The following is a 12,282-nucleotide window of genomic DNA, read 5'->3' on the forward strand; positions in this document are numbered from 1 at the left end:
ATAGCCAGACAGTGACCTGGAGACTTTGTGTCTCTCACCCGCCGGCCCCATGTGGTGTGGATAGCCCTGTCATGAGGGCTGTCTGCTGGTGGACTGCACAGTTCCTGGTGGTGAGAACATTCCCTTTCCCATTCTGGGTCAGCCCCTGCAGATCCTCATCCATTTCAATGGCTGCACAGTGCCCATAATTTATTACTCTGTTCCGGGACATTTTGGTTGCTCCCACTTCGCTATAGATGAGGTTAAAGTGGACTCCTCATTCTGGGGTTCCTAGTACCCGGGTCAAGTTTTGTCTTTGAGGGAAAACAGTTCTGGTAGATCTTCCAAATCCAGCTCCATAAGGCTTTTGCCTGCCTTCCAGACCCTTCTCATGTTCTAGAGCTATCCTGATGTCTTGGTCGTTTGTCTGAATACCATTGGCATCTCCTGGAGTGAGGGGCAAGGGACTGGGAACAGTGAACCTTTTTTTCTAATTTAGACTTTGGAATATAAAATCGGTGAAATTGTTTAAGGGAAAGAGAAGTTATCAAGGATTCTGAAAGATGGGCATCTCTGCCTCTGTCTTCTAAACCTGGAATAAAGATGGTTATTCTTGGAGGTGATTACAGGTCGAGTTTCTGAGAGAAGAGTTGATCCCATGGGTAATCTGGTGTCTTGAGTGAAATGATATGTGTAAAGCTTTTGGCACTGTAGCTGGCACACAGTTAGCCCTTGATGAATGACAGATACCAACTTAAAATTGTCCCCTTCTAGTGGGAGGCCTCCTCCCTCATTCAGCTGTTTTTGTTTGTTCCTCAGAGAATCACATTTTGGAAGACGTGAACAAATGTGTCATTGCTCTCCAAGAGAAAGATGTGGATGGGCTGGACCGCACAGCTGGTGCAATTCGAGGCCGGGCTGCCCGGGTTATTCATGTCGTCACCTCAGAGATGGACAACTATGAACCAGGGGTCTACACAGAGAAAGTGCTGGAAGCAACCAAGCTGCTCTCCAACACAGGTGTGGGGCTCCCTCCCTTACCTGTGCTCCTCACACACAGATGGCCCTGTGGTTAGGAAGTAGGATACTGGGACTCAGTTTGGTTTTAGGACAAGAGTTCTGGAAGGTACATCAGATTTAGGAGTCATTGGTCAGCCACAGTAAGGCCACACAAACACGTTTCCCTTGCTTGTGTCTCACGGGTAGTAATGGGAGTCACTCTGAACTTAGTATTTTAAGATGAACTTCCGAGTTATATCTCTAGTTAGTGAACACACTAAATTAAGGAGGGTCCCATTCTAGCAAGGCCTCTAGTTAATCCCAATTCAAATTCTCAGCCATCTAAATCCTGTGATGCAGAATCTGGCCAGAGACAAACAAGTAGATTCAAGTCTTTGTAAAATATGGCATTTAATTTATTTGAACCATAAATACCTCTCACATAGGTAGAAGCAGAGGCTCTTCATCATACACTCTGCCTCTCTCCATCTGAGGGATTTAGGAGGTCTGGTGGTGATGTTATCGGCTCTCTTCTCCACAGTCATGCCACGTTTTACTGAGCAAGTGGAAGCCGCTGTGGAAGCCCTCAGCTCAGACCCCGCCCAGCCCATGGATGAGAACGAGTTTATCGATGCCTCCCGCCTGGTGTATGATGGCATCCGGGACATCAGGAAAGCAGTGTTGATGATAAGGGTGAGTAACTGCATTTCAGATGTTTTAACAGCTTTCTTCTTATCATTTGCTAAACTTGAGCAATGCGTCATTCTGGAACTCAACAGATGTGTTGGCAGTATATTAAAACCATGAATCTAAGAGCTGTTAGAAGGAGATATGTTTAATTACGTTGTCTAAAATGACTTTTAGTTCCAAGTTAGAGCCCAAACTTGGGCTGAGAAAAGGGGTCATAGTATGAGTTGAGGCTTCCTCTTGAGTTAAAGGGCAGTGACAGAAAATAAAGGTTCGTCAGTGAATTTCAGAGAAGGGAGTATTTCCTTTATGCAGGTTGAAGCTGTTCTTTACATGGAGCACTCCTCGCCTCAGAGGGCTGGCAGGCAGGCGGGGTCTAGAGCCCCAGGGTGTCGAGGGTGAGGATGAGGGGCATGCAGCCCTTGGTGCTGCTCCTGATCTCAGGGCCAAGTGTCGGGCCCTCTCACCGTGGCTGAAGGGAAGTGCCACCTGCTCTGGGCCCCATTTGACCTGTCCTCTGAGCCAGCGGCAGTTCTCACCATCTGAGACAGTGTCTGGGATCCCCGGGAGTGGGCATGAACAATGGGGTTTTGAGAAACCACCACCTCCTCTGTGATCATCCCATGTGCTAGGCTGGGACTCACATAGCAGTTGATCTGTCACATGCTGTTCTGAGCATGAATGTGTTGCTCTGGAAGCTGAGAGCAGGGCCTGTGCCAAGCTCTCCTGGGGTCACCTGGATGCCCCCAGGCTCGGGCCAGCCCTGCCGTAGCCACAGAGCCAGCATTTGGAACGCAGGCTTGCTGAGTAGACGGCTACTGGGCTCTGCTGACAATCTAGTCATGTTGGGGAGTTTCCGTTACACCTTCACGGTTTGCTAGTCAGACCTCCCAAGGTGGGCAGGGTTCTGTCCCACTTTTTACCCCCTCAGCTGGAAACAGAGGCCATTCCTAAGGTAGTTGCATCAGGCTGGATGCATTCTGTATGCAATGTAGAAACACTTGGGCATTACTGCACTCCTCTTGGGTTAAGGAGCAGAGAGAATGGCTCAAGGATTGTACGGCTGGCTGTTCTGCAGGCCCGGGTCACCTGCACGTTCTGGGGGTTGGGAGGGGATCTGGGGGAGCCTGTTGCTTTCTTCACCCCTGCTGCTGTGCTGGAGAGCAGCCCATGCTCAGGGAGGCCTGGCCTCCAGAGATGCGAAGGGATCCCCGGGTGAAGCGCACCAGTCGTGGCAAAATGCAGCCCTGTTTTTCCAAAGTTCTTTGCATGCTGACAGAGAATAGAAGAAACATTAATAATCATGAGTTGTTGAGTGTCTGAGGTTAATGCCGTTGGGGTTTTAAATGAGCTGGCACTGCACACACCCCAGGATGCCTGCAAATCTAGGGCCTGTTCTGTGGAAGCAGCGTTCCTCCTCACATCTGAGACTCTCAGCAAGTTCCCTCGTCTCTTTGAGATGCAGATGATGGTGTTGATAGCTTTGATGGGATGAATTGGAGATAACATGTTCAGGTCAAGGCCTGGCACGTAGTAGCTGTTTCTTGCGTGCTTACTGCTGTGTTGGAGAGTAAGTATGTAAGTACGACAGAGGCTCTGGCAGATGTGGTGAGATGGAACCTGGGTGTGGTCACCTGGGAGGGCTCAGAGATCGAGGACAGGTAGAGCTGCAGCAGCCTTGGTTTAGCTCCTCCTTTTTGCCCTGATTTAATTCAGGAGCCATCCTTCCAGCCCCAGGGCTTCTTGGTTTCTTGATGTCTTGTCCTTCCTCGTACTCAGCCTCTGGCCTACTCTTGCTTGTTCCTTGTCATAACCAGCATCTCCATCATCCCTTCAGTCAGCTGCTCCCTTTGGTTCTGACTCCCAACAGTGCTTTGAGTCCATCAGGATCTTCAGCCGGTTGGTCCTCCCCACTTGCAACCCTCACTCCTATTCCAGCTTCTGTTTCATCTGTACCAATCTCTTTTGCACCCTTTTACTCCCCTTATTTGCCTTTCAAAATACAACCCTAGTGAAATCCTGTCTCCTGCTGAACATGGTGCATAGAAGTACAGCCATCTGACTGCAGGATGGGGTCCTGGGTCACTATTGGTGCTACACAGCCATAGAGTCTGGGAACAGTTCATAACTTCCTGCTTGCCTCACCTTTCCCCACCTGTGCCCCATCCTACCTGTCTGGCCCTGGTAACCGTTTCACTGAGGATCCTAAAAAAGTGAAAGTGAAGTCACTCAGTCATGTCCAACTCTGTGACCCTATGGACTGTAGCCCGCCAGGCTCCTCCTCCATCCATGGGATTTTCCAGGCAAGAATACTGGAGTGGGTTGCTATTTTCTTCTCCAGGGGATCTGCCCGACCCAGGGATCAAACCCGGGTCTGCCACATTTCAGGCAGACACTTCACCCTGAGTCACCAGGGATCCATCGTTCCCGAGGATCCTGAGGTGGTTTGATCATCTGCTCCTGGCTGAGCCTGTTCCCTGCACTGGGTCTCGTTCCCTATTACTCCAGCACTTTTCCCCCAGCAGACAAACGTTACGCCTTAATTTCTCGCATCATAAGAAAATCCCCTCCTCCTTAGTCTTGCTGGTTTCTCCTCATCCTTAATCTTCGCAGCCCCTGACCAGGGGTACACCCTGTAGCGCAGTTTCTCACCTGTCTCTTTTCTGACTGTACTCATTCACTTGGAGCATAAAAATGAGAGGCTGACTCCTGTGGCCCACTCTTCTAGCCACCCTGCCTGCTGCCTCTCGCTTGTCTGCCTCAAGCTTGTCATCCCCAAAGTGAGCTCCGCCTCGATCCACCCTGTTCTCTCATCAGTTGATGGCATGTCTGTCTTCCACTTGCTTAGGCCCAAACTTTAGATTCATCTTTGATTCCACTTTTTGCCTCATACGCTCAATCTGATTTATCAGCAGATCCTGTTGGATCTGCCTTCACAATAAATAGGTATTCCAAACATGGCTCCTACCCTGGTCTAGGCCACCAGCATCTCTCACCTGGATTCACACAGCTGCTTCTGTCTCACTGTCCACACCCTTGGGTGCCTGCAGTCTTGTGTCTGTGAGCTCGGGGATGTCTCTCTTGTCATTCTGTACCTTAAAGGCCCAGAACTGCTTGCTTGGCACACAGATATTCAACAGGTGAGTGAACAACTGGGAGATAATTTGGTTTTCCTGGTAAGAACAGCTCTTGGGTCTGTGATGGGCTATGGAGGAAGGTGGGGAAGTAGAGGTCCTGTTTTTTTGGTTTTTGTTTTTTTGAGATCCTGTTAAGAGGCACCCCTCACTAATAAGGCTCAAGTGTCTGTCACCCCAGAATCACAATGGCCAACAGCAGCTGGACTCCAGGTGTTGCATTGACGTGTGACTCACTGGTGCCTCAAGTGACCCCCAAAGTCCTCACCTCTACACAGAGGGACAGGCCCAGTCTTCACACCTGTACAAACCCAACATGCTCTGGGCAGTCCGGATGCTTCCTCACAGGAAGCCCTCAGGCTGGGGTTGGATTAGGTCCTGGTGCAGATGAGGGACTCGCCTCACTGCCCTCTTGTCACAGGCCGGCCGGCCGGCCGGGCCAAGAGCCAACCCCAGCTGTTCTGCCTGCTGCCCTGTTGCTGATAATTTCCAGAAGATTACATTATGTTTCAAGTCAGCAGCTAATCACGAGAGGCTGGAGGGTGTACAAAATAAGAATTTTTATTTCATAATTAAAGCAAAAAAGTAATCATTTCCTTTGGTATTTACTCAGACTTTATCTGCCATGTTTTCTTTTCCTTGAATAAAAAGTATATAAAAATACATTGTCTGTTTTTACTCCTCAGATCAACCTTTGCTAACCGAAGAGAAATCCCAGTATTCACTTTTCTTTTTCCATAAAAAAATGGCAAAGTTATAAGAATCTGTTTAATGTATGAAACTGCTATTTTTACTACAGTATGTTTTTCACCCAGAACGACTCTCACATTTGTCTTAAGATGCAGGTGTTGGAGAAGTACATGAAGTGAAAACCTTTTGTTAAGCAGAGTCTTGACTCTTTGGTAGAAACTGAAACCCCCTAAGTCCTTTGGGAATGCTGGTGTGGTGCCTTTGCTTGCTGTTTGTTGAACGGACTGCTTGACACATGCATCAATGAAGCAGGGTTCAAATATTGAGCAATTTTAACTTCATTGCTCACGGCTGTTTGGAATACTGCAGAAAATTCTGGATGTCTTTACATGAGACCCTGGGGCTGTGGGCCCAGGGGCTCGGGGCTGCTGGCAGCCCAGGGTTGTGTTTGATTTGTCATTTCTGTCTTGGTGGCAGACCCCTGAGGAGCTGGATGACTCTGACTTTGAGACGGAAGACTTCGATGTCAGAAGCAGGACAAGCGTCCAGACAGAAGACGACCAGCTAATAGCTGGCCAGAGTGCCCGGGTAAGGACCAGGTTTAACTTGTCCTGCAGACCTCCCTGTCTCTCTTCTGTTCTTAACTTTTTCTTTTCTCTCATTATTGAGAACACCGTTTTTCCTCTCATTTTCTCTGGGAGTGGAACCTTAGCCTAAGTTGTGGCACCTGCTAGTCCATTGTAGGTTTATCCAGAATGTCTCCTCAGCTACAGCAGGGCAGGAACATGAGCCCCTCAGCTGTACCCTGAGGCTTTGGTTTATGAAGAGCCCTGAGTCAGGAAAGCGCTATGCTCCAGTCAATGCAATGCTTGTTAATAGGACAGTGAAACTCAAAAAAGATTGCTGTCTTTGCCTATCTCAATGATACCATGGGCATGAACTATTTAATTATTCATGGGGAAAAAAGTAACAGTGGTACATTCAAGAAAATCAGAGCCATTGCATTCATTTGAGTCGTTAAATCTTCAATCAATTGCATTTATGTTTTTGGGAGGATGCCAAGAAATATTACTAAGGAGTCTTTTTTCACCCTTAGAAGTTGTTTTGAACAGCGGGTTCATCTCTGCTTTAAGCCCCACTGGGTCCTAGCACTTGGGGAGCTGAGTCGAGAGGAGCCCCATGCCTGAGTCTGGGGCTTGAGGTAGGCAGCGGGCCTCCAGGAGCCGCAGGCTCAGGTGTGAGTGCCGTCTCAGGCACCTGAGAAGTATGCTCTGCAGCAGGTTCTCTTCTGCCTTTTTTAAAACTTACATTTTAAGACTACTTCTGGGTCATCTTCGAAAGTTGGAGAGGTATATACGGTACCACCAGGGAAAGGCCTGCATGCATTAGCCCCTCCCTCATCCCCATGGCAGGAGGCGGAGGATTTTTTTTTTTTTTTTTTAAGGTTAACGGAAGTTTATTTTTCTTCAAAATAATTTTATTGGAGTATAGTTAATTTACAATGTTATGTTAATTTCAAGTGTACAGTAAAGTGATTCAGTTATACATATATTCATTCTTTTTTAGATTCTTTCATAGGTTATCACAGAATATTGAGTAGAATTTGCTATGCTATAAAGTAGGTCCTTGGTTATCTTATATGTATAAAATACTGTATGTTCATTCCAAGCTCCTGATTTACCCACACCCCCATCATGTTTCCCCTTTGGTAATCAACCCTAAGTTTGTTTTTCAAGTCTGTTTCTGTTTTGTAAATAAGTTCATTTGTATCTTTTTTAAAAAATCAGATTCCAGCTGTCTAATGTGGTATTTGTTGTTCTGACTTCAGATGATGAAACTTTTTAAAGAATTAAATTAAGCAGGTTTTGTCCCTGTGCAGGTGTGATCACGAAGCTTGTACATTAGCCTTCAGCCCCTCATACCCCGTTTTTCTCTTTACCAAAACTTAGTCTTGAAAGTGGGTCGGGAAGCTATAAACTTTTGCGCAAAATAAGAATAAGTGGCTCTTCAGGCAAAATGAAACCTATTAAAGCATCATCCTACCTATGTCATAGATTGCTTGGTGGAAATATTCTTGGTTAATGCACTGTGAGAACTTCATATTCTCTTTATGTAAGAGCTTTCTGTGCTTCTGATTTCAGGCGATCATGGCTCAGCTTCCCCAGGAGCAGAAAGCAAAGATTGCAGAACAGGTGGCTAGTTTTCAGGAAGAAAAGAGCAAGCTGGATGCTGAGGTGTCCAAGTGGGACGACAGTGGCAATGACATCATCGTGCTGGCCAAGCAGATGTGCATGATCATGATGGAGATGACGGACTTCACCCGGTGAGCAGCCCCTCCCTGCAGGCCCCCTCACGCAGGCAGGAGGTGCTGCTCATCTCCACCTACGAGGGCTTTAGTTACAATCATCCTTGTTCCCTTTTTTCAGAGGTAAAGGACCACTCAAAAACACATCAGATGTGATCAGTGCCGCCAAGAAAATTGCTGAGGCAGGCTCCAGGATGGATAAGCTTGGCCGCACCATTGCAGACCATGTAAGTAACAGAGTTGCCCCACAAGCCTCAAAGTTCATCCTGCACTCGGGCAGCCTGGTGGTGGTAACGGTGTTTTTTTTTCATGAGCCACAGCACTTTTCCCGTCTCAGACATTATTCTTAACTCACCAACCTGCTTGATTAACATCAGCATAGAGTTTTAAGGATTTCTGAATTCCTGTTTCTTTGACAAGTTTTGTAAGACAGACCCAGTTTGCATTACAGCACATCTCTGGAGCAGGTGTGTATGTCCTAAAATCTTGCCTTGATTGACAGCTAAAACCAGCCTTTACTGTTAGGTCTTCGGATCTCTTGAGGATGTCAGCTCTGGGTAGGAGCTAATTCTGCAAGCCCCAATGATATACTGAAATTAAGTGTGTGAGAGCCTCTTGTGGGCGTGTCTCATGTAGGAATCAGGAACTCTTCTGTCTGGTGCTTTGGACGCATGATGTGCCCAAGTGGGGGCAGACATCTGTGTTCCCAACCACCCAGCCTTCATCCCTTTTCTCTACTGATGTGTTGAAAAAAGTGTAAACCTCCAGGAAAGTTTACAAGCCATTTTCAGCTATAGTTACAAAGCCTTCCCACTCCTTTCCTTCAAGTGTCCACATGCTCAGCCTGCATCAGGGCTGCTGGAGTCACAGTGGCCCCCCACTGCTCGAGCCAAAGACGTGGAAGCCCTCCTCAACGCCCCTCTTTCACGTATAATCTGGTACTCATCCCCAGTACATCTACTGGCCACACGAATGTGAGCACCACCTGGTCTGTTCCTCTCAGCAGCCACCACTCAGTCTATCGTGCATAGCCCGTGCCCGCAAGACTATGGCCTCTCCTCACTGACTCCCTGCTCTGCCCTCCACACAGCTCCTAACACGGTCTTCTTACACAACCATTTTAAAATGCAAATGAGGGATGGCTCTGCCATGCTTCAGGAGCTCCTGAGAATAAAGAACCCCAGCCTCACAGAAGGGAGATGTTTGTGTCAACACTTGAGAGGTGCCCTGCTTGCTTTGGTTGATTCACTTGTTCTCCATCTTTGCCTGAAATGACTCTCGTTTCATCAGGTGTTTACAGTGCTCACATCGGAGGTCTGGTCCCTCTGAGCAGATAGCCCTTCGCTGTAGCTCGTGGCACTGTCCCTTTTCTCCAGAGGCAGACTCTCGCTCTCACTTACTGGCAGGGACCCCAGCAGAGTCGCTGAGGGTGGTGACAGCCCGGGAACCTGGATAATCCTCTCTCGTCCTTGCTGCAGCACTGAGTGTGGAAGCTGGGGTGTGACTGAGTGTGTGAGAATAGCCCTAGGGGTGGGTGTGTTTCAGAGTGCTTGGTGCTAAGTCTGCTCTCTCATCAGTGCCCAGACTCAGCCTGCAAGCAGGACCTGCTGGCCTACCTTCAGCGCATTGCCCTCTACTGCCACCAGCTCAACATCTGCAGCAAAGTCAAGGCCGAGGTGCAGAACCTTGGCGGGGAGCTGGTTGTCTCTGGGGTAAGTTTCGTCTGTCAGTGGGGAGGACGTGCTGGGAGGGGACCCAGAGTTTCCTCTCGGAGGCTGAGGGCTGCACGCCGGCTCCTCTGTGCGCATTGCAGCTCCACTGAGCATGGTTGGTGACAGCTAGGAGCCCTGACTCTGCTGGCCTCTTCCCTTTTGCTTCTGTGGGAAAGAGTATTTTTATCCTCCTTTCTTTTCTTCCTCTATAGAGAAAGTGAACCTGTTCAGAAATTGCAGAGACATACAGCCTTTCTCAAACCCCCTCTACCCTCAATGAACCCCAGTATACTCTGTCCCCTTGTCTGTTTCCCAGGTCACAGCACAGTTCTGGACCTGTCACCCTAGGGGAACAAGGACACCTCCCTCCATGGAAGCCTCGTAGCTTCTGCTAAACCCCACACAATTTCCTTTCAAAGAACTTTGAATGTTGGACATACTTAGACATTTGCTTACCTTGTCCAACATCAATGCCCCTGTCTCTGGGGAGCGATTACCATCTTCTCTAAATATGAGGGGAGCCCCCTGGGTCATTACTGAAAGCATGGGGCTCTCTGTCCAGGAGGCTGACTTAAGCCCCCCACCCATCCCTGTGGCTGTTCACGGTGCTGCTTCTGCAGATCGTCCCCCACCTTGTTTGAGTGAAAACTGTTGTTGAGGGGTAGGGCAATGGTACCTTATGTTTTTATTACTCCTCCCTTCAGAGGATCTGAAACACAGGCATTTTCAGGGTGTTTGGATGACAGCACCTAGCCGTCGGGAGAGCTGATCAGGAGCGAGGGCTGCTGCCGGGCCTGGGGGTAGTGGGGACTCCCTGTCAGGGACCGACAGGCCAGCTGGACCTTCCTCCCCAGACCCTGGCCCGTGCTCCTCACCTCCCGTCTGTGCCTCTCAGGTGGACAGCGCCATGTCCCTGATCCAAGCTGCAAAGAACTTGATGAATGCGGTGGTGCAGACAGTGAAGGCATCGTACGTGGCCTCCACCAAATACCAGAAGTCCCAGGGGATGGCGTCCCTCAACCTCCCTGCTGTGTCGTGGAAGATGAAGGCACCTGAGAAAAAGCCCTTGGTGAAGAGAGAGAAACAGGATGAGACGCAGACCAAGATTAAAAGGGCATCTCAGAAGAAGCATGTGAACCCCGTGCAGGCCCTCAGTGAGTTCAAAGCTATGGACAGCATCTAAGGCTGCCCCCGGCCCTCCTAAAGATCCCTCACTGTTCTTTACTCTTGTGTATTTGCTAAACAGAAAACTGATGTTAGATTCCATAGGGAAATAGATTCTTGAGACCTGGCCAACCTGGTGAATTTTGCAAGGACGTACTTGTGTTTCAGTCATAGAATTCAGGAGCATATATCTAGCTATATTTTTTATACTCCTAAATAATTAAAAGCAAAAATTCCATAACCAAAGAGACTCCCACATAAACATGTTAGTAACACTGTTGACCAAGTTGAGATGCCTGTCCTCCTAGTGGTGGCAGCAGTAGGTTTGGGAGAGGGTATCTGCCTGCACCTTGGTTCAGGGAGGGGCTTCCCCCAGTTCTGGCCACTTGGCTGGTAGTAAATGACCAAAGACGACCCGGAGCAAGCATCCTGGGCGTCTTAGGAGGTCCTGGAGAAAGGAACATTCCCAGACAGGTCTTTAGAGGGACAGGTCACACAAAACTAATTAAAACAATATAATCTTAAAGAAAATGGATTACTCTCTTTATAACGTGACACGAGGGTTTTAACGCATGGTTACAATTACTAATGTACTCTGCTGTGGGACATTAATAAATTTGCTTTTTTCAGGCTAGAATGTTGTGATGCCATAATCAGAACATGCTTTTTTACCTTCCTTCAGCTTCAAATGCAAATTCATCATTGGGTTCACTTCTAATAATTGCAGTGCTTCCTGCCTTGGGCTTTGGAGAGAAGCCTGACAAAATAGTGTTTGCTTAGGCAGTAATTTAGACTTACCTTATTTGTGATTACTATAGCGATTACTATAACTACAAGGTATAATTTTACTTTATTTAAATTTTATGAATTTGAATGTTTTTTACACTAACTTTTCCCAATAAAGTCCACTATGAAACCAAGTCTAAGGGGCCAGAGTCCTTTTCTTTGCCTTCCTGTAGAGTGGAGTTTCACATCAGACATCTCCGGGACTGGCCCCCAGCATCTGCTCTGCTCCAGCTTCCCACTGGCCCTCTTTCGGGGATGGTACTGCCCAGGGCTCAGGGCTGCACCTCCCTGTAGCTTCCAGGCTGGGCCGGCTGGGAGGGCCACGCCCACAACGGGAATTCACATGTCCACACCTCAGGGTGCAGGTCAGAACCTCAGTGGCATCCTTGATATCTCCCTGGATGTCACCCCTCCCCTTCTGAATAATCCCCACTGGTTTGCAACTGTACCATGATAATGGCTGCCTTACAAACCTCCTAAACCTGCTGTCCTTTCCCAGCCTACATCCCCATTCCCTAAAGAGTGTGTCGTCCCTGTCTCCCCTTCCTCACTTCCCGCCATTCCAGTCAGCTCTGCACGCCCATCTTCTTCTCACCGCCAGCGGCCCAGGTGCACAGGCCCTCCCCGCTCACAGCTCCTCCCTTATCCTCCGAAGCACCTCACTCTGGTTTTCTGTCTTCTTCACGCAGTGCTCCTCTCCTCCTCTTCCTAGCTGTTCGAAGTTGTGCTGTCTGTCCCAGGGCTCAGTCCTCAGCCTCTTGTCTTTGATTCTGCTCACTCCTGATCTTAGCCAGATTTCTGGCTTTAAATACCATCCAAATGCCAA

The 12,282-nt window shown here is 48.5% G+C and overlaps 1 protein-coding gene across 1 annotated transcript in view; it reads left to right on the plus strand.

Moving 5' to 3' along the window:
- CTNNA1 (catenin alpha 1) overlaps positions 1–11,590 on the plus strand; it is a 173,994-nt gene extending 162,404 nt beyond the window's left edge. Inside the window, exons 12-18 of the mRNA XM_061151410.1 lie at positions 799–999; positions 1,520–1,671; positions 5,967–6,077; positions 7,631–7,812; positions 7,916–8,021; positions 9,372–9,506; positions 10,402–11,590. Of these exons, the coding sequence (XP_061007393.1) occupies positions 799–999; positions 1,520–1,671; positions 5,967–6,077; positions 7,631–7,812; positions 7,916–8,021; positions 9,372–9,506; positions 10,402–10,689 (1,175 nt within the window). The 3' untranslated portion in view covers positions 10,690–11,590. The remainder of the gene's footprint in view (positions 1–798; positions 1,000–1,519; positions 1,672–5,966; positions 6,078–7,630; positions 7,813–7,915; positions 8,022–9,371; positions 9,507–10,401) is intronic.
- Positions 11,591–12,282: the final 692 nt, after the last annotated feature.

Source organism: Dama dama, chromosome 9 (assembly GCF_033118175.1).
Source record: "Dama dama isolate Ldn47 chromosome 9, ASM3311817v1, whole genome shotgun sequence".
Taxonomy (NCBI): Eukaryota; Metazoa; Chordata; class Mammalia; order Artiodactyla; family Cervidae; genus Dama; species Dama dama.